Source organism: Melanerpes formicivorus, unplaced genomic scaffold, assembly GCF_026170545.1.
Source record: "Melanerpes formicivorus ecotype bairdi unplaced genomic scaffold, bMelFor1.0.p_v2 SCAF_1, whole genome shotgun sequence".
In the NCBI taxonomy this organism is placed as follows: Eukaryota; Metazoa; Chordata; class Aves; order Piciformes; family Picidae; genus Melanerpes; species Melanerpes formicivorus.
Window position 1 is genome coordinate 67,027,502 of NW_027142353.1, and position 23,137 is coordinate 67,050,638.

A 23,137-nucleotide genomic window follows, 5' to 3' on the forward strand; every position below is an offset into this window, starting at 1 on the left:
AGGTCGATGTTCCAATGAGTTAAAAACAGGCTGGATGGCCAGGCCCAAAGAGTGGTGGTGAATAGAGTTAAATCCAGTTACAATTGGCATTCCCCCAGGACTCAGTTTTGGGGCCAGTCTTGTTTAATATCTTTATCAATATGTTCAGGTTTGGGTCCCTCATTAGAAGAAGAACATCAAGGTTCTGGAACATGTTCAGAGAAGGGCAAAGAAACTGGTGAAGGGTCTGAAGAACAAGTCTTATGAGGAGCAGCTTAGGGAAATGGGATTGTTTAGTCTGGAGGAAACAAAGCTGAGGGGAGACCTCACTGCTGTCTGCAACTACCTGAAAAGAGGCTGTAGTGAGGTGGGGGTCAATGTCTTCTCCCTGGTATCAAGTGATAGGATGATAGGAAATGGCCTCAAGTTCCACCAGGGAAGGTTCAGATTAGGCATTAGGAAAAAATTCTTTCCTGTGTGTTCAGGCATCAGAATAGGCTGCCCAGGGAGGTGGTGGAGCCATCAGCTCTGGAGATGTTAAAAAGATGGGCAGGCATGGCACTTCAGAATATGGTTTGATGGCTATGGTGGTGTTAGGTCCATAGCTGGACTCAATGAGCTTAGAGGTCTTTCCCAGATAAAAGAATTCTATGATTCTCTAAGGAAAAACATCTTTACTTTCAGGCTGATGGAGCACTAGAACAGGCTGCCCAGAAAGGTTGTAGAGTCCTCTTCTCTGGAGACTTTAAAACCCTGCCTAGATGTGTTCCCATGAAAGCCATTCTAGGCAAGCCTGCTTTAGGAGGGGGTTGGACTAGATGATCTTCTGAGGTGCCTGCCAACCCCTACCATTCTGTGATTTTGTGATCTAATTTAATTAAAAGATATATTTAGACAAAATCAGCTTTCTCTTCTCCCCCACCCCCCAAGAAATACACCTGGATTCTCAAGCCAGATGATGCTAGAATTCTATTCTATTCTATTCTATTCTATTCTATTCTATTCTATTCTATTCTATTTTGTTCTGTTCTGTTCTGTTCTGTTCTATTCCATTCCATTCCATTCCATTCCATTCCATTCCATTCCATTCTATTCCATTCCATTCCATTCCATTCCATTCCATCCCATTCCATCCCATTCCATCCCATTCTGCCTTGTCTGCATGTTGCCACACACCAGCTAGATGTTATTGTCTCCATCCACTACTAGGGGAGTTTATGTGGCACCGATTACGGATATAATTCTGTTCTAACTCAGTTACTTTTGCCTAAAGGCAGTTATCTCACAAAAGCAGAACTGCAGGGACAATAGTCATCAGCAAGGAGAACAATGGTGGTGGCAATCTCCTCACCCATCACAGCTGAGTCCTGAGCAGGACAAGTGCACTGGCATTAACGGCAAAGCCCCTTCCATTAGTGCCCCCACAGAAATGTTTCTTAGCATGTATTTAAGGTTTAGCTCAGGTTTCAGTGAGGTCACAATTTCTCTTCTTTCTTGCTCCAAACATTATCAGCTCAAAGAGGCTGCACTTCACTTCCTTTCCTCATTCATGAAAAGGATGTCTGTCTTGGCATAGCCATCAAGTTCTGTACTGAAATTTTCTACTCTTCTTCTATTCATAATCCTCCATCTGCCTTTAGATTAGGTTTCTATCCTCCTCTAGAGCAGCCATGACACCTTGGTATAGCATCCCCTTCTTCCCATGGTGTAGAGCATTTTCCTACCCAGTACTGCTAATATCACAGTATCACAGTATCACTAAGGTTGGAAGAGACCTCAAAGATCAAGCCCAACTTGTCACCACAGACCTCATGACTAGACCATGGCACCAAGTGCCACGTCCAATCCCCTCTTGAACACCTCCAGGGATGGTGACTCCACCACCTCCCTGGGCAGCACATTCCAAGGGCCAACAACCCTTTCTATGGAGAACTTTCTCCTCATCTCGAGCCTAAACTTCCCCTGGCGCAGCTTGAGACTGTGTCCTCTTGTTCTGGTGCTAGTTGCTAGAGAGAAGAGACCAACCCCTTCCTGGCTACAACCACCTTTCAGGTAGTTGTAGAGAGCAATGAGGTCACCCCTGAGCCTCCTCTTCTCCAGGCTAAGCAACCCCAGCTCCCTCAGCCTCTCCTCACAGGGCTGTGCTCAAGGCCTCTCCCCAGCCTTGTTGCCCTTCTCTGGACACCTTCAAGTGTCTCGATGTCCTTCTTAAACTGAGGGGCCCAGCAGCTGGAGGGCTGCAGACCCCTAATGAATTGGGAAATGGACTCCAGAACAAGAATTCACACTGCAAACTCTATTACTCAAACTAACACCTGCCAAACCTCTTGGTTTATTTCTTTTCTTTCTGTATTATCTTAGCAAGGAGAGCATAGAATGAGATAAACAGAGAAAACTGCTTTCTATTCCTGAGTTGCAGCCACCACACTTAACTGATCAAGCAGAAGGCTGGAGTGCTGCAGCCCACAATAGACTTGTTCTCTGAGCTGTGGGCTATCACTCCCAATGGTAGCAAGTCAGCACAGCTCCTTTGCATCTATTAAAGTTGCCACAGTTGGCTTGAACACCTCGTTCAAGCACTAGATTCCAGCACTACCACTGCTTCTGAGCATCAAACTACTTTCCAGAGGAAGCAAAATGAAAATAGCACTTCCCTGTTTAAGGAAAGAAAGTTTCCATGACTTATTCCTTCTGTCAGTAGAAGGTTAAAAGTGGCTGTGTTAGTTCATAAGTAAAGTAGAGTACCAGGGAGCTGGGTAATAAAGCATCTTGGAGCTATTCACCAAGTAGATTGGTTGATGCTAATGCCTGTTAGATCAGCGTGCAAACAGCCTCTGGGGGTATATAACACACAACATTATTGGAGCTGGAGTGCAGGGAGTATCAGATTCCACTGCTGTCTGACAAAGTGAGAGATTGGTTTATTTACTATTAAGAAACCAATTTATAGTGTTGTGAGGTTGCTATGTCTCTGTTTACTAGGATATAACATAAAGCTCTGATGTTCATTTGTTGTGTAAATACTTGATGGCCCCAAAGGCAGTTGGTGGTACTGTTATTGTCTGGGAAGGCTTAGCTGCACAGGAGCATTTACTCACTTTGGTACTGTGAAATGAAATGTTAATCTAAGCCACAGTATGAGGAAAAAGAGTGATAATTACTAAATAATCCATGAAACTAGTTTTCTAAAGCAAGAGAGTTTAATGCACAGAGGAATAAACATCCAGCAAGAGATTCTCTCTTGTGTCAGCTGATTCACAAGTGAAAAGGCAATGCAGGCCAAATTCAAGCCACCTGAGAGAGGTGCCAAACTTCATCATCATAGAATCACAGAATTGTTTAGATTGGAATAGACCTTTAAGATCATCACATCTAACAATTACCTAACATCTCCACCTCTGCTGCTAAATTATTTCCCCTAGCACCACATCCATGCACCTTTTAAACACCTCCAGGGATAGTGATTCAACCACCTCCACAGGAAGCCTATTTCAGGGTTTGATAACCCTTTCAGTGAAGAAGTTTCTTTTAATATCCACTCTAAATCTCCCCTGGTGCAACTTGAGGCCATTTCCTATCATTCTATTGCTTGTTACTGGGGAGAAGAGGCCAACCTCCTTCCAGGTAGTTGTAGAGAGCAATGAGGTCTTCCATCTGCCTCCTCTTTTCCAGACTACTCCCTCAGCCACTCCTCATAAGATTTGGTTTTTAGACCCTTCAACAGCTTTTTTGCCCTTCTCTGGCCATTCTCCAGCACCACAATGTCTATGGGGCCTTATGAAGGCCCCAAAACTGAACACAGCACTCAAGGTTGGGTTTCACCAGTGCTAAGGACAGGGACATAACCACTTCTCTAGTTATACTTGTAACACTATTCCTGATACAGGCTAGGCTAGGCTAGGCTAGGCTAGGATACGATAGGATAGGATAGGATAGGATAGGATAGGATAGGATAGGATAGGATAGGATAGGATAGGATAGGATAGGATAGGATAGGATAGGATAGGATAGAATTAACCAGGTTGGAAAAGACCTTTGAGATCATTGAGTCCAACCTATCACCCAACACCATCTAATCAACTAAACCATGTCACTAAGTGCCTCATCCAGTCTCCTCCTAAACACCTCCAGGGATGGTGACTCCACCACCTCCCTGGGCAGCACATTCCAATGGCCAATCTCTCTTTCTGTGAAGAATTTCTTCCTAACACCCAGACTAAACCTCCCCTGGCACAGCTTGAGATAGTGTCAAATGCTTTACTGAAGTCTGAGTATATAATAGATTTTCCCTCATCCACTAAGAAGGTCACATTGTCATAGAAGGAGATCAGGATCATCAAGCAGAACCTGCCCTTCATGAGCTCATGGTGAGTAGGACTGATCATCTGATTGCCCTGCACATGCTGCATAATGGTACTGGAATGGTGAGCACTGAGGTCAGGCTAACAGGCTGATAGCCTCTTGCATCCCTCCTCCAGCCCTTCTTGTGAACAGGAGTCACATTTGCCTATCCCCAGTCAGCTGGGAACTCCCCACTTAGGCAGGACTGCTGGTAAACGATGGGAAGCAGCTTGGCACTTCTGCCAGCTCCATCAGTAGCCTTGGGTGTATGCCATCTTGCCCCATGGCTAAGTGGTGCAGCATGTTACTAAACCTCCTCTTGGTTTATGGAGGCTTCATTCTGCTCCCCATGCTTATCTTCCAGCTCAGGGGGCTGGGTATCCAGTGAACAACATTACTGTGGAAATCCCTGTGAAAGGTGAGGTGTGTGACAATTGGAATGTGCTGCCCAGGGAGGTGGTGGAGTCACCGCCCCTGGAGGTGTTCAAGAGGGGATTGGACGTGGCACTTCGTGCCATGGACTAGTCATGAGGTCTTGGGCGACAGGTTGGACTTGATGATCTTTGAGGTCTCTTCCAACCTTGCTGATTCTATGATTCTAAGTATTCTAAGGCCTGGCTCTGGACACCAAGTTACAACCAGTGCAAAATTGCTGAATTCAGTGACTGTGAATCACATTCATGCAACGGGCTTAGGCTGCCTCTTTTTTTTCTATCATCCAGTCATTAATTCATATATGAAAATGCCTTAGCCTTGGAGTCACCACCTTCCTGAGAATTCAGACTGCTTGGCAATAACTTCCCATCACTACCACATCTGTCAGCAGTGAAAGTCTGCTCATTAACAACATTATGGAATAACTGCCTCTGAGCGCTTGAAGGAAATGGCTAAAGAGAAGAGAGTCCTGGCAATATGCAGTGCAGAAGGCTGCAAATAGGTGATTTCTGAAACTATGGACTGGAGTCCCATGAGCTGCTTTAAAAGTTTCTGCACTAGCATGAGATAAAACACAGGAGCCTCTGATGATTCAGATTTGGCCCTCAAATTTATAGCTGCTGGAGTTAGGGCAGTGAATTACTCCGTTTCCACCCTTGCCATTCAATTAGTTCCACAGATCCAGTTGTGTGAAACGTTTCAGAGTAAGAGTTCCACTGCCATCTCTTAAACTCCTGTCCATATTTCAAAACAGTCACTTTAACAATGCTGATAAAATCTGTTATTCTATGAAGACAGCCAGCAGAATGCCTACATTTCATACACAGCTTATATTGGACATTTGCAGAAAGAAGAATTTCCCCTCCACCCCTGCATGTTTTCCCACTATTTCTGACATGAAATATAGAACACAGCAGCATCTCAGCATTCTAGCTCTACACATAAGAGAATTCAGTAATGGCACAAATCAAGAGAAGCCCTGATAAAGCACCACCATGTGGATATTTATTCTGTTCTCTATCAATATTTGCTATTATCTAATTAAGAATAATAGGGCATTAGAAGGGAGGCTGTGGTGCAGCTCTTAAGAGAGAGATGTTCTGGTGTTGACTTGCTGGAAGGTGTCCAGAGAAGGGCAACAAAACTGGGGAGGGGTTTGGAGCACAGCCCTGTGAGGAGAGGCTGAGGGAGCTGGGGTTGCTTAGCCTGGAGAAAAGGAGGCTCAGGGAAGACCTTAATGCTCTCTACAACTACCTGAAGGGAGATTGTAGGTAGGCAGGGGCTGGTCTCTTCTCCCAGGCAACCAGCCCCAGAACAAGAGGACACAGTCTCAAGCTGCGCCAGGGGAAGTTTAGACTGGATGGTAGGAAGAAATTCTTCCCAGAAAGAGAGATTGGCCATTGGAATGTGCTGCCCAGGGAGGTGGTGGAGTCACCATCACTGGAGGTGTTTAGGAAGAGACTGGATGGGGTGCTTGGTGCCATGGTTTAGTTGATTAGATGGTGTTGGGTGATAGGTTGGACTTGATGATCTCAAAGGTCTCTTCCAACCTGATCTGGTCTATTCTATTCTATTCTATTCTATTCTATTCTATTCTATTCTATTCTATTCTATTCTATTCTATTCTATTCTATTCTATTCTATTCTATTCCATTCCATTCCATTCCATTCCATTCCATTCCATTCCATTCCATTCCATTCTATCCTCAGCATCAATTATATGTTCTGCCTGAGAATATTGAATTTGATCTACCTTATTCATTATGGGACAGTATCCATCAAATATAAAATTCAGATGTCATTAAGTATTTTACCACTCCAAATATGTCACAGGTGGGAGAAACTATGGGATTAATAGTGTTGATTTCCTTGACTACAAAACTGGCAAAGGTTATTTCAGATGTCAAGGCTTGATCTTGCAAGCAGTTCCTATTGAGTCATTGGCTTTATTGCATTGTATATAAAAGGACAGCAAGCCCTAATCATTGCTGTGCAAACTCTGAACATGGACTACAGTAGCAGGGAGATCATTATGATAAAAGATGTGAAACTGTAGCTCTAATGACACAGGAGTGGTGACACAATATCACAGAACCTACAATAAGCCTTCTCCAGCACAGCTAAAACCATAGATTTTAATCCAATTTTTACTTCTCAATTGTTGTTGAGGCTCCCATTCAACAGATGCAGTAAAATCTTCTCTGAAAAGAGAGTCATAGTATCATATAATGATAGGGTTGAAAGGCACCTCTAGACATAGAATCGAATCGAATCGAATCGAATAGAATAGAATAGAATAGAACAGAATAGAATAGAATAGACCAGACCAGACCATGTTGGAAGAGACCTTCAAGATCATCGTGTCCAACCCATCAGCCAATCCAACCCACCTAAACAAATAAACCATGGCAGGTTTACATCATCAGGTCCCATCCTCCTACAAAGCAGCACCACCTAGGGCAGGTCACACAGAAGTGGTTTGGAAGATCTCTAGAGAAGGAGACCCCACAACTTCTCTCGGCAGCCTGTTCCAGCCCTCTGTCACCTTCACAGCAGAGATGCTTTTTCTCATGTTGAGATGGAATGTCCTGTGATTGAGTTTATGTCCATTGCCCCTCATCCTATCGCTGGGTATCACTGAAGAAACTGGCTTCATGATCCTGACAGCCACCTTTCAGATATTTTTAGACACAGATAAAGTCCCCTGTCAGCCTTCTCTTCTCCACACTACACAGCCCCAGGTCTCTCAGTGTTTCCTCGTAAGAGAGATGCTCCAGTCCCTCAATCAATCTGCTAGCTCTCCAATGAACCCTCTCCAGAGAGGAATGAGATAATCCATTAGATTTTCCTGACAAGGAAGACAGGCCATGTGTTTTCATCTGTATACAGTGTCTTTGCACAATATTGACTTGGTATAATGGGACATTGTGAGAGTCTAATAAGTTTTTCTCTCTCTATGTGAGTCAACAAAGATAAAGTGATAGCAAAGCCACTGGAAAGAAGGTGGAAAGAATCCTGTCCACCAATCCTGGATGCAAATCAGCTTGTGATTGCATCGTGATAACACGGGACTACAACAAGGGACCCAAGGACCCAGCCATCACACCTTTAGGGCAAGATAATCTCCACCTGTTTCCTGAGCCTTGTCTGGATGGAGACGGGGTAGACGGAGATTCCCCCCCACTCCAGCCAGGATCTTGCCCAAACACACAGCAATACACAGAACCTAAGGATTATTTCCTGCCACTGGAATTCCTGAGGGACAATATTTGAATACATACCCAAGGACTAAAAACTGTATAAAAGACTGGAGCAACTACTGGTTTGTAGAGAGAAACAGAGGAGAAAAACAGGGAGAAAAACAGAGATGAAGGCAAACACAGGAGACGGGCCAGGCCGCTGAGAAGAGAAAGCCGGGACAATGCTGCTCCGGAGAAAAGAAGCTGCCCGGAGGACCAAGCCTCAGCACCCTTTCTCTACAGACCCAGGCTGCCCAGAGGAGCCTCAGCACCGTTCCTGTATCAACCCAACATCTCCCCAGAGGACTACAGCTGTTCTCCAGCAAAAGCCTCAGCACCGTTTCTCTACAAACCCAACATCTCCTGCAGCACCTTTCCTCCACAGACTCAAACTGTCTTGGGGGGGATGAGGGGTGTGGTAATATAATTCCTTTCCTCTTCTCTCTCTCTTCTATCTCTCGTCTCTCTCTCCCTCTCTCTTTTCTCCCTCTCCCCTTCTTATGTCCACTTTATCTCTCGTCTCTCTCTCCCTCTCTCTTTTCTCCCTCTCCCCTTCTTATGTCCACTTTATTTATCTAATAACTAGTCTAGCTGTTGATACTTTGGCCTCGTTTGTGCCTCTAATTTCACAACACGGGAATATTTAAAAGAACTGTGTCTCCAGACCGAGACATCTAATGTCTCCGGACCTTGACAGACATGCAAGAAGCAAATCCATAGCGCATTCTCATTCTTCTACAGGAGGGCCATACCAGCTGTAATCAAACCTATCTAAGGCAGTAATATGAGTAGCTCTTCTGACACAAAGAAGTTACCCTCGAACATCTGTGCTCTTGTCCATTTTCACTTCTGAAGAGTTCATTCTGCAGCAGAGTTCTGGGGCTGAGCATGCTTCCAGGAGCTTTGTTCTGTGGAAAAGCTTAACTCTTCTTACACATTTCTCTCCCTTTCAAATGACACATGGTACAATTTCTTCTTTTCCTTAGCAGCTCTTATTTTGAAGGAGCATTTCTTTCTGATCTCCTCTCTTCTTTTTCTGCTTTGGCAGAACCTGTTATGAACAGAGGAAATTCTGAGGGACTGATTGTAGTTTTGTGCACTGTTCTCACTTCTGTGTTGCTGTGCAACCAATTATTATTGAGCAGCTGCTGTTGCAAGCCGGTAAATATTAACCAGTGCTCCTGATCCTACACGCTGTGTCAAAGGACACAGTCTCTCCTGTAGGCAAGCTCTTTGAACATCACAAGTGGATGACTTGCTAAGGTCTTTTGTATGAAGAAATTAAAAAGATAGAATAAGGGAACTAAAAATAGAGAATTGGGCTGGGTTTGTGAATGTGTGCTGCAGCCAAAACCCAAACAATGCTTCGGGACTTACAGGGCAGCAGTGGACAATACTTTTGTGACCATCTTCACTGCCTTTTGCTGAAATGTTTCCACTGAACTTTTAATACCAGTTTGTTATTTCTTAACATCTGGATCAGATTTAACAGTATTTATAGACGTTGAAAAGGGCTTGGGGCCTGGGGGTCTGAGGCGGCAGGAAAAGCGGCTTTCAGCAGAGCAATGAGCCTTGAGTCACTTAAAGGGAATCCCATCCATGACAAGTTATTTACTTTCTCCTTTACCTTCCCTAAACAGGACTCAAAAAAATCTGTCTGGTATTTTTGCCCAAGAATTTCAAAGGCAACTGGTGCAGGATTCGATTGTCTAAACATAGGCATACAGCACTGCTGTGGACCCACTAGGATATTCAAACATCAGTGTGAAGCTGTCAGCCACAACATCAGGAAGACTCATGGCATTAGGCTGCTCTGGCTGGATACAAATATTTCAGAGTGATCACTGAAAATCAGTAGCCACATTCACAATTCCTGGCCATAATGCTTTAAGAGGAGTTGCACAGCTGTTATAACATACTGATGACACAGGTAAGCATTGGTCATAGAATCATAGAATTAATAAGGTTGGAAAATCTCAAAGAGATCATCAAGTCCAACCTATCACCCAACACCTCAGGACTAACTAAACCATGGCTTCAAGTGCCACATCCAATCCCTTTTTGAACACCTCCAGGGATGGGGACTCCACCACCTCCCTGGGCAGCACATTCCAATGACCAGTTACACTTTCTGGGAAGAACTTTCTCCTCACCTCCAGCCTAAACCTCCCCTGGTGCAACTTGAGACTGTGTCCTCTTGTTCTGGTGCTGGTTGTCTGGAAGAAGAGACCAACCCCCACCTGGCTACAACCTCCTTTCAGGTAGTTGTAGACAGCAATAAGGTCTCCCCTGAGCCTCCTCTTCTCCAGGCTACACAACCTCAGCTCCCTCAGCCTCTCCTCACAGGGCTGTGCTCCAGACCTCTCCCCAGCCTTGTTGCCCTTCTCTGGGCAAGTTCAAGTGTCTCAATATCCTTCTTAAATTGAGGAGCCCAGAACTGGACAGAGTACTCAAGGTATGGCCTCACAGTGCTGAGTACAGGGGCACAATGGCTTCCCTGCTCCTGCTGGCCACACTATTTCTGATGCAGGCCAGGATGCTAACGGCCTTCTTGGTCACCTGGGCACACTGCTGGCTCATGTTCAGCCAGCTGTCAACCAGAACAGAACATCTGGAACAGAAAAGTCAAAATCAGAGCCTTTCAACTAGCAAGAGCAGCAATAGCTCAAGCCTATGGCAGACTCCACTGAAAACTGAAATGCAAAACCATGGAGCAGCTACAATGCAATTGCCATAGATAAGAGTGACCGCTGCTGACCTGTGCCTGCTAGAGGAGCTAGACAGGTTGTCCATTTAGTTACTCAGAAGCAAAATGAATACAAAATTCTCTTGCTTATGTGACATTAGATTGACTTTAATCATGTGCCAGCTGAAAAACTGAGATTGTGGATTAAATCCTCCCCTTGTATCAATGGATTTTGCCACCCACCATAAATACAAATACATTTAATTACACCCAAAAGTAAGTCAATCCTTCCATCCTATACATACAGTAAAGACACTTCAATCCTTTCTGTTCCAGAAGTACTTCCATCACCACTGTGACTCTTCTGGGAGCAGCAGGCAATTCAATTTATAATATTTGGGTGCTTTTTTTGTCCATACCTCTCACAATAACATTTGTAGGGCCATTATTGCACAAAGCAGAGAGCTGGGGTGATATTCACTAACTAAAACTAACTACAGATTTCTGTATTTGAACTGCCCTTTACAGGCTTCCTCTGCAATCAGTGGGGAAACCCAAACACTTTTAATTACCATTTTTCTTATGATAAAGTAGGAATGTAAATTAAGTCAGGAGAACTACACCTTTGAAATGCCCCTTTCTCTTCACCAGTAACACAGAAGTTTGGGTATGTAGCTCAGAAGTAAATGTCAGCACTGCAGATGTCTATAGTTAAATGAGATTCAGCCCCAAGAATACGAAATGCAGATTATGTTAATGCTTCTTAATAGCAGTTATGCATATTATGAGGTATAGTCAACTGTGGATTAAGGGAAAAAGCAAGATAAATCACAGGATCACAGACTGATAGGGGTTGGAAGGGATCATCTATCCCAACCTCCCTGCCAGCGATGATCTTGAAGGTCTCTTCCAACCCGGTCTATTCTATTCTATTCTATTCTATTCTATTCTATTCTATTCTATTCTATTCTATTCTATTTACCTAGAGCAGGTGGTATGGGATGGCATCCAGGCAGGATTTGAATGGCTCCACTAGAGGGGAGGATAACCTTTGCCTTCAAGCCCATACTAGTCTTGCTATTACAACATTCCTTTTAATGATATACTGATGTTTAATAGGACAATTTATTATATGAGTTCTGTCACGTCCCTGTTAAGATATTTTTCAGCATCACAGCCCATCATAAATACCTACATGGATTGATAGAAGAACAGGACCTGTCTCATGGTACAGAGAACTGAAGTAGAGGTGTTTAGATTGGTATGAATAAACATGTATATGTGTGAGGGCACCAGGGATATCCAATGGCAGATGGGAGGCTAGAATGACATGTGTTGTTGTCACTCTAGATAGGAGGTCATCAAGATACCAGCACATGTCTCTGTTTCTTCTCAGGATACTCAGACAGGGAAACAAAAGGTAGTGAGTGAGTAAATGCTGATGGCTCGGGTGGGACAGGATGCAGACACTAATCCCTGTCAGCTTGTAAGTGGAACAAAAACAGTGTGTCTAAAATCACTAAGATGAAGCCAGAAAATATTTCCTCGGTGTCACCACAGGGAGTCTCGGTCTGCCTGCCTGCAATCAGCATCGTGGTGCTCAAGGGCAGGCAGACTATGTGGGCATACCCATGTTGGTGTGTTACATGCTGTGGGAACGTGCAAATTAATGAATGAAGTCAGTTTTGAAATCCCCAGCTCTAAGGTCTCCCTCTGAGATCTGCTCTGGTGATGCTAGAATGCTGCAACAATATTCCTAATAAAGAAGTTCTTCTTCATTTCTGCCAAAAACCAGCTCCTCATCAACCCTGATGCACTGTTTGCTTTCAAGGCAAATATGCAAGGGCAGGAATTACTGAACACTGCTGCAACACTCAAGACTTCATGAGCATTACAGCAGATTCTTGGAGGCATAAATAAGAAAATATCCCAGTCCTGTTCCATTTCAGGCTAGCAGCACGACCAAATTCACATTCTTTCACCTGGATAACACCGAAGAGAAAAATGGGCAATGACAACTCTGTCCTGGAAAGCACTGAATTATATGAGACAGGCTGGTTTACAACAGGTTGTGTTCCACAGCTTTGTGAATGAACAGGTTGAGATCTGGCAGTTATTATAGGAAAGAAAAATGAAATGTTTGGGTGTATTATTCACTCAAAACAAAAAGAGCTGAGCCCTTTGCTGGCATAAATTGCCACAGCCTTATTGATTTCAAACAAGAGCTGATTTGTATTGGGTGAACATCCAAGCCATATTTTACAGCATTGCCCAGTTTTCATTAATTCATATTGCAGTCCTAAGCAGCACTTCTCATTACTCAATTATTTTTAGCACCATACTTGAGAAGAAGCCCCAGCAGTCCTGCCTCTGACAATGCCAGGTCCCATCCATTAGAAAATTAAGCATTATTTTCATAATCTAAAGAATGTTAGGCTTGATGCTCTCAGTTTACTGATCTATAAAAGTGGAGGAACTGCATCTCCTACACTCACCCAGGTTGATTCAATAGTGTTGTATGTGTTCAGCATTTTCATCTCTCTTTCACCAGTGCGTTAGATCATCAGGAATGCTTCCTGAACAGAAAGCCCCAGATGGATACTTTAAATGTCTGGACAGAACAGGATATGGTTTCCTATATGACCAGCACAGGGGTGGCTGTAGGAGCCATCTGAAAAACTCATAAATTCATTGTTCAGAACTACAGAAGCATTCTTCATGCAGCAGTGTGGGCCTCCTTTCTTCTCTTACCCCAGTCTTTAATTTACATATCATAACTCTTCATTTAAAATAAAAAACAATAGAAAAAAGACAGCCCTTATTCTCAGTAATGTGACACAGGCCAGGGGTTTCTTTTCCTTGGCTTGTCCATGATTTTATGGTTAGTACTGTTGCTTCTCTATGGATAGAGTAGGAAGAAGGGAAGGAGGGAGGGAGGGAAGAAGAGAAGGCAGGAAGGCAGGCAGGCAGGAAGGCAGGCAGGAAGGCAAACTGAGAGGAAGAAGGGCTAGATGGGGGGAGGAAGGAAAATATGCAGGCAGGCAGGAAGGAAGGAAGGCAGGAAGGAAGGAAAGAAGGAAAGCTGAGAAGAAGAAGGGATAGAGGAAGGGAGGGAGGGAGGGAAGGAGGGAGGGAGGGAGGGAGGGAGGGAGGGAGGGAGGAAGGAAGGAAGGAAGGAAGGAAGGAAGGAAGGAAGGAAGGAAGGAAGGAAGGAAGGAAGGAAGGAAGGAAGGAAGGAAGGAAGGAAGGAAGGAAGGAAGGAAGGAAGGAAGGAAGGAAGGAAGGAAGGAAGGAAGGAAGGAAGGAAGGAAGGAAGGAAGGAAGGAAGGAAGGAAGGAAGGAAGGAAGGAAGGAAGGAAGGAAGGAAGGAAGGAAGGAAGGAAGGAAGGAAGGAAGGAAGGAAGGAAGGAAGGAAGGAAGGAAGGAAGGAAGGAAGGAAAACTGAGAGGAAGAAGGGAGAGATGGAGAGAGGAAGGAAAATATGCAGTTAGCCTGTGGCTAAAGGAATCAACACATCTTAGTGCTCTGTGAAATGGAGCTGAGTGAACTGCAGATCAAAGCACAAGTCATGAAGTAGTTTCTGCAGTCAGGCAGCCTGCATAGGAACCCTTTTGGCTAACAAGCATCTTTTTCTCTCTGATAAATCTGTGCCTTATTTATGCTCATTTAACAGGTTGTTTTCAGTGGCTTCATCCTGAATACATCAACGTACTTCGCCTCACTTTGTCACAGTGTAATATACTTGACCTCCTCTTGCTTGATTTAAAGCACATTTAGAACTCTCTCACATGAGGCTGTACTGTGTTGTCTAATGTCAGCATTTATTCTAACTTCATATGCTAAACATCCCTGGCCTAAATTTGCACTTAAATGGAAGATCTTCTGAAAAGTACATCTACACTGGGAAAAAAAAGGAAAAAAAGGACAAAAAGCAGTTTGGGTAGTTCAAAACATAGTAATTTTCTGTGAGTAGGCAGCCTGGACCTTACAGAAAGAGTCCAGAGAATTTGTCACAGGATTATAAAATGCTGTGTGATTTTAAGGCAGACTAGAAGATTTTTGGTCAGCGAGTCTCAGCCCTGTTATATTTCACAGCCCTGGTGCCTTCACAGGGATAAATTGTGACTGATTCAAATGGTCATATAAAAGATTCATTGCTTCACCAAGCCACCAATAAAACCACAGAATCATAGAATGGTCTGGGTTGGAAGGGACCTCTGAAGGTCATCTAGTCCAACCCCTCCTGCAGTCAGCAGGGGCATTGTGGGCTAGATCAGGCTGTCCAGAGCCCTGTCCCGCCTCATTCTGAATATCTCCAGGGATGGGGCCCCAACCACTTCCTCAAGCAACATGTCCCAGTGTTCCACCATCCTCCTGGTAATGAATCTGCTCCTAACATCCGATCTAAATCTGCGGAATGGAATGGAATGGAATGGAATGGAATGGAATAGAATAGAATAGAATAGAATAGAATAGAATAGAATTCAATTCACCAGGTTGGAAAAGACCTTTGAGGTCATTGAGTCCAACCTATCACCCAACAGCATCTAATCAGCTAAACTTCTCTAGTTTGAAGCCATTGCCCCTCATCCTATCTCTACAGGCCTTTGTAAACAGTCTCTCTCCACCCTTCTTACAGGCCCCTTCAGGCACTGGAAGGCTGCTATTAGGTCTCCCTGGAGCCTCCACTTGTCCAGGCTGAACACCCCCAGCTCCCTCAGCCTGTCTTTGCAGCAGAAGTGCTCCAACCCCCTGATCATTTTCATGGCATTCCTCTGGACCTGCTCCATCAGGTCCATGTCCTTCCCATATTGAGGGCTCCAGACCTGGATGCAGTACTCCAGATGAGGTCTTCCCACCAGAGCAAAGTGGCAGAATCACCTCTCTGGATCTGCCGGCAATGCATCTTTTGATGCATCCCAGGATGCTCATGTCCAGCTTCTCGTCCATCAGCATCCCCCATGTCTTCTTCCACAGGGCTGCTTTCTATCTCCTCATCCCCTAGTCTGTATTGATAGCAAGGATTGCTCTGGTTGTGCTATGGTTCCAAAACCAATGGCTGTTTTCAACTGCAAACACCTATAAATAGATGCAAATGTAGTTCTGCTATCTTGAAGATATGACCAGAAGCATACTCCATAGTAATTACTATGGGAACAATTGGTTGATCCCAACTGTTAAAGAAAGGACAATCTGTTCTTTCTTCATAATAATGAATGTAGAAGGAAGCTCAGTAAACACTGACATACTCCCCTGGGCTGTTAATATTTCCCCACACCTCACCACATGTATCTGTAGTCATTCTTTTTCACAGGATCATAGGGAAAATCAGGTTAGAAGGGATCTTGGGAGGTATATAGTTCAACCAGCTGCCTAAAGTAGGGTCAGGACTGAGGTTACATCAGGTTGTGTAGGGTTTTATCCACTCTGGTCTTGGAAGCCTCCAGACACAGAGACTGCACAACCTCTCTAGGTGTGGTGGTTTCAGGCTATGCCTTTAAAATTCAGTTACAGATTTCAAGCAGGAAAGTAGAAAAACATAAATCAATCACTGTTGGGTGTGAAAAGGAAAACAAGAGATTGTTCTAAACAAATTCATTGGGTAAATATCTAGAATGAGAGGAGCTGTGCCATAACAATTCTTCCCTTTTTTCTCTTCTCTTCTGATCTCTGGCTGTTTTGCTTTGCTCAGGAGTGATAACCTGCTTATCAGCTGGCTTTGGCTAAGTCTAACTTCTCTGCTCCATTCTTTTCTCCCTTTTGTACAGGGGGGTATGGCAGAGGCAGGGAGAGAGAAGCTGGTAGCTTCCCCTGGTCCTTGGCCAGGGGGTTCCTTGTGCTGTTTATTAATTGTAAATATCTCTATCATATTCTAACCCCTGGATATTTTGTCCACATTCATTGCCTTCCATTGTAGAGTGGAGATTTTGCTTGTAAATACAGCTCCATTTGCTTTTAATTGAGTTGATTTGGCAAAGTTAATGCTGGGGGGGGAAGGGAATCTTCAACCCACCACACTCAGCAACCTGTGAACCTCTCATTTTCCCGTATGTCTGCTCCTCCAGCCATGCATCACCTCCTCAGCTGAGGCTTTTCTTCTGGCTTGTGTGTTGTCACGGCTATGTTTTAATCCCTAAATGGGATTTATATTGGTGCACTTTGACGCCTGTAAAATGTCCTGGTGACAGGAATGAGATTATGCCCCAACGCAAAGGCATCGATACCACTCCTGCCACAGGACTGCAGACTTTTCAGACTTTCTCTGTAAACAAAGGAGAGCACATGTTGAGCACATAAATAAATACATAAATAATCTCAGACAATCTCAATAAGTACATTTTCTATAGGTAGCCAAGAGGGCCAATGGCATCCTGGCCTGCATCAGGAACAGTGTGGCCAGCAGGAGCAGGGAGGTCATTTTGCCCCTGTACACTGCACTGCTTAGGCCACACCTTGAGTCCTGTGTCCAGTTCTGGGCCCCTCGGTTTAGGAAAGATGTTGAGTTGCTGAAAGGTGTCCAAAGAAGGTCAACAAATTTGGGGAGGGGTTTGGAGCACAGCCCTGTGAGGAGAGGCTGAGGGAGCTGGGGTTGCTTAGCCTGGAGAAGAGGAGGCTCAGTGGGAGACCTTCTTGCTCTCTACAACTACATGAAAGGAGGTTGAAGCCAGGTGGGGCTTGGTCTCTTCTCCCAGGCAACCAGCACCAGAACAAGAGGACACAGTCTCAAGCTGTGCCAGGGGAGGTTCAGGCTGGATGTTAGGAAGAAGTTCTTGACAGAAAGAGAGATTGGCCATTGGAATGTGCTGCCCAGGGAGGTGGTGGAGTCACCATCACTGGAGGTGTTTCAGAAAAGCCTGGATGAGGCACTTGGTGCCATGGTTTAGTTGATTCGATGGTGTTGGGTGATAGGTTGGACTCAATGATCTCAAAGTTCTTTTCCAGCCTGGTTAATTCTATTCTATCCTATCACAACTTGCTGAAATACAAAACAAGCAAACAAAAAGCCCCAAACTTAAAAAAAATAAACCAAAAATGAACCAACCAAGCAAGCAAACAAAAAAACCCCACACCCACCACAACCAACCAAACCCAAACAACACAACACAAAACTCTCCTCCTTTAGATGTATAATGCAACAAAACTGGGTATGTAAAAGAAAGTGGAACAGCAGGTGTCTTTAAAACAGTTGAAGTTAAATCCTGGGGAGATTTTTATGGTACAGTAATGATCTACCCAGAATTATATGGAATTTTCTATTACCTTAGCAAAATGCCATTTCAGCATGCTAGCTTGTCCCACATATTTAATGACAGAGACAGGCAAATAAATGAAATCAAGATTGGAGCCTGTGACATAAAAATAGAGAAAACAGAAGTCTAATATATACTGTCAGATAAAAGGAGCCTGAAGGGAGATGATAAAAGTTTAAATACCCTGAAGGAAGCAATATCAGGGAATGAAGAGAATTATTCATACCATGCTGAAAAGCTAAACCAACTCATGTTTCCCAGGACCTGCAAATTCTGAAAGATAAAATATTTGGGCAAGACAATATGAACAATTTAGGAGAACAATATTACATAGGTGGGACTCCAGCAGGAAGAACACCACACTCCTCAAGTTTCTGGAGCACTTTGCTTTCCTGCTGGCGAGCCATCTGGCTCAGGTCCTCCAGCTGTCCCCTTTCTCAATGGCAGGCCCACCCACTGCATTCCCCTGCCACCCATGTTGATCACCTTGGTTGGCTGGAACTGAATTCAGCAGTGTTCTTCTCTCCCTGGTAATGATGGGGTTAATTAATGCTCATCCAGGTCTTACCTGTCAGATGAACAAATGTGCAAGCCAGTTTGTTTTGGAGAAGGCTACTTTGAAAACATGAAGGATGTCTTGCAATGACACATGAAGACTTGGCCCCTAGCCTCACAGTAGTCAGCGGTAGAAGCCCAATACACACTATACCTGCATTAGCAAGTAGCAGTAAGCACTGCCAGTGGATCAAAAGCTCTGATACTGAGGATGTGATGCCTGCACCACATGCATTTCAGAAGTGTTCCTTCAGATTACATCTAGTCCAGTCCTGTCTCCTGCATGCTCACTGCCAGCTAGTGTCCTCCTGGAGTGCTTCTCCCAGCCTGCTTTCATCTGAGATGGTTGTACTTTAGATGCTCTGAGATCACTTGGAACCAAAGTGGAGAAACTTGAGATGGTTGGGAGATTCACTTCAAAAGAGCACTTTCAATCCAGATTACAAGGGTAATGGAGAATCCAATTATTCAGAGCTGCCAGGCAATTGTCTTCTTAGCCCTATTCTGCTGCCTTGGGAAGATCTGGGTTTGCTTCCCAGCATGAAGCTCTTTTGCTTCTGCATTTTTACATTTGTGTTACTCACCCTTTCACTTCCAGATTCTGCAGAGAGCACAATTTAAATCACAGAATGGGTTGTCCAGGGAGGTGGTTGAGGCCCCGTCCCTGGAGGTGTTTAAGAGCAGGCTGGATGAGGATCTGGCCAGCCTGATCTAGTGTAGGGTGTCCCTGCCCATGGCAGGGGTGTGGGAACTAGATGATCATTGTGGTCCCTTCCAACCCTGAATGAAACTATGAATGAAACTATGAATGAAAAATGCCCTACTTTGTAGAGTCCTGATGTATTTGCTTTTTAATTGGAAAAAAGCTGTTGGTGTATATAAAATAGAATAGAATAAACCAGGTTGGAAGAGACCTTCAAGATCATCGTGTCCAACCCATCAACCAATCCAACCCACCTAAACAACTAACCCATGGCACCAAGCACCCCATCAAGTCTCCTCCTGAACACCTCCAGGGATGGTGACTCCACCACCTCCCCAGGCAGCCCATTCCAATGGGCAATCACTCTCTCTGTATAGAACTTCTTCCTAACATCCAGCCTAAGCAATAAGCTTGCCTTTCTCCAGTGCCTTCTCTGAATACAAAGACCTCAATGAAGTAGCCCAAAGATGTCCAGAGATTCAGAGACCCTGAGAAGGAAACCGTTGCTTTAGGTTATACATGGAACAAGGGACAGAGCCAACGATCTGCCTATGTTAGTAAAGCACTGCCTACAGTCAATGCCCTGCTTCAGGAGAGGTAGCAATGCCTCGTGAAAGGCTCTGCTACTCCATGTCCCTGCATCTCTCCCATACAGTGCAGGATAAAATCAGAGTAATCATAGAATCAATAAGGTTAGAAAAGACCTCAAAGATCATCAAGTCCAACCTGTCACCCAACACCTCATGACTACTAAACCATGGCACCAACTGCCACATCCAATCCCCTCTTGAACACCTCCAGGGACACCGACTCCACCACCTCCCTGGGCAGCACATCCCAATGGCTAACGACTCTCTCTGTGAAGAACTTTCTCCTCGCCTCGAGCCTAAACCTCCCCTGGTGCAGCTTGAGACTGTGTCCTCTTGTTCTGGTGCTGCTTGCCTGAGAGAAGAGACCAACCCCCTCCTGGCTACAACCTCCCTTCAGGTAGCTGTAGAGAGCAATCACACACAGGAAAGAAAATTCCACATGTTACAATTAGATGGGAAAAATAAAATGTCCTTTCCAAAGCTCAGCATCCCAGATCATCTTTGATGATAGAGACATTTTATTAGTGACAGTGACTCCATGTAAGCCAGAATCTGTTGCAATAACAGGGAAGATGACAGCACAATTAAAAACCTCAAAGCAAATGAAGGTAGGCATTGTGCTCATTGTTCCTTCATGCTGTAATGCCTTCTGTGGGATAAATCAAGTGGATTTTACAAGCTGTGTGTTACAGCGCAGATTCATTTCTCATAGCTTTCAGACGAATTTTCCTGCATTAAGCAAACAACTGCCAAATAAAGGCTAAACTGTGCTTCTGGCATCGAGCCATCCTTCAAGCAGTTTTGCATGAATCACATTGGATTTCTTGGTAGCCGCAGACAAACAAGCAGTAGCCCTGACTAACGGCGATGTGTGCAATAAAATAGCTACGCCTCATTGCTTCGGGAAGAGAGGGCAGAGGGAGCATAATCACATTCCTGCGCACTCTGATGCTACACTGATGCTTCTGCCACGGCCAGACAGGACAGGGATCTTGTCCCAGATTATTTCTGAAGGAAGGAGCAGCTGACCAACGGCAAGTGAATGAGGTGAGACACAGGGTACCTGGGTTTAACTCATTGACTTGATGAGGACTTGCCGCAGGACTCAGAGGAGCAATTTGTGTGTCTCTATTCTCAAGCATTATGCACAGAAATAGTTACTCATTGCAGTTAGTATTAAGAAAATGCTCATTGTGAGAGGCTATAGAAAGAATCACAGAATCAACAAGGCTGGAAAAGACCTCAGAGATCATCGAGTCCAACCTAGTACCCAACACCTCATCACTAACTAAACCATGGCTTCAAGTGCCACGTCCAATCCCCTCTTGAACACCTCCAGGGATGGTGACTCCACCACCTCCCTGGGCAGCACATTCCATTACTCTTTCTGGGAAGATCTTTCTCCTCACCTCCAGCTTAAACTTCCCCTGGCACAGCTTGAGACTGTGTCCTCTTGTTCTGGTGCTGCTTGCCTGGGAGAAGAGACCAACCCCCACCTGGCTACAACCTCCTTTCAGGTATTGTAGAGAGCAATAAGGTCTCCCCTGAGCCTCCTCCAGGCTAAGCAACCCCAGCTCCCTCAGCCACTCCTCACAGGGCTGTGCTCCAGACCTCTCCCCAGCCTCGTTGCCCTTCTCTGGACACATTCAAGTGTCTCAATATCCTTCTTAAACTGAGGAGAAGAAAAAAAGAAAGAAGAAGAAAAAAAAAAGAATCAGACAGTCCAAGATGTTTCCCATGTGGGATAAATCTAATTGTTTTGAGAGATGCTATATCTAAGCACAATAACACTGTTATAATAAAAGATCCTGATTTGTTATTGCAATTATCTTTCCAGGAATGCATGGAAAAGATCCTACCAGGGTAATATTTCATAATGTTTTTCTTTAGAGCCTGAGAAATCGCTGAGATGTTGAAGTACAAGTGCCAGCATTCCTTTCCTAAATCAGGACTGACTACACAGGCTTTAGTGCAGCAGCAGCACCACCTGTTGGTAAATTTGTCATTAAGTCACCAAAAAGGCAAAACAGAAAATTATCAAAGCACACTACGAAGTGAAATGCTGATACAACCTACCAACTGCACCTTCAGCTGTATCCTCTTACTGCCAAGACCCATATGAGAAACTAAGACCCACATCGAGGAGCACTCGTACTATTTATTCATAGTATCAGTCAGGGTTGGAAAGGACCACAAGGATCATCTAGTTCCAACCCCCCTGCCATGGGCAGGGACACCCCACACTAGATCAGGCTGGCCAGAGCCTCAGCCAGCCTGGGCTTAAACACCTCCAGGGATGAGGCTTCAACCACCTCCCTGGCCAACCCATTCCAGGGCTCCACCACTCTCATGGGGAAGAACTTCCTCCTCACCTCCAGCCTGAATCTCCCCACCTCCAGCTTCATTCCATTCCCGCTAGTCCTTTCACTACCTGAGATCCTGAGCAGTCCCTCCCCAGCCTTCTTGTAGGCCCCCTCCAGATACTGGAAGGCCACAATGAGGTCACCTGGGAGCCTTCTCTTCTCCAGACTGAACAGCCCCACATAAACCATTCTTTTACCACAGACAACATCTTTTTGAGCCAGAATTGCACGTTTTTCGCCCTCAGTAATTCTGCAGCAGCAAAGGTTTCCTAATTTGCACAGAAGTTTAGAATTAGCACCAGGGTGGTTCTTCAAAGTGTGTGTATACACCCCCCCCCCAAAAAAAAAGTGTTCCTGGAATAGGCAAAGTCACTGTAAGTGACAAACAGTTTAACAAGCTGTCAGCAGTGTCAGCTATGGTTGTGAAAGCTGAAAGAGCAGCAAATGTAAGGTTAAGGAGTGATTATTACTTCAGGAAGGGTGGCATTCACATAACTGTGAAAGCAGGGAAATCTCACAGCTCTTACTGAGGAGATTGTTTTCCCAATGTGGAATAGTAACTAAACTGACTAGAAGATTTGAAGGGAAACACACCTTAGAAATAGGTTGCAGTGTGCAGACAAATATTATCCTAGCTGCACTAGTTCTCTGTGGGGTTTTAAAGCAGGAATTGTGACATACCATAATCACAGAATCACCAAGGTTGGAAGAGACCTCAAAGATCATCAAGTGAATGTGTCCAGAGAAGGGCAATGAGGCTGGGGAGAGGCCTTGAGCACAAGCCCTGTGAGGAGAGACTGAGGGAGCTGGGATTGTTTAGCTTGCAGAAGAGGATGGTCAGGGGAGACCTTCTTGCTGTCTACAACTACCTGAAGGGAGGTTGTATAGGTTGTATACAAGTGGGGGTTGGTCTCTTCACCCAGGCAACCAGCACCAGAAGAAGAGGACACAGTCTCAAGCTGTGCCAGGGGAGGTTTAGGCTGGAGGTGAGGAGAA

The 23,137-nt window shown here is 44.7% G+C and overlaps 1 protein-coding gene across 1 annotated transcript in view; it reads left to right on the top strand.

The window, feature by feature from the left end:
• LOC137446580 (trichohyalin-like) overlaps nucleotides 1-23,137 on the top strand; it is a gene marked incomplete at its 5' end in the record, with an annotated part of 275,413 nt that overhangs the window by 246,529 nt on the left and 5,747 nt on the right. The window contains one exon of the mRNA XM_068149376.1: nucleotides 21,457-21,499. Within this exon, the coding sequence (XP_068005477.1) occupies nucleotides 21,457-21,499 (43 nt within the window). The remainder of the gene's footprint in view (nucleotides 1-21,456; nucleotides 21,500-23,137) is intronic.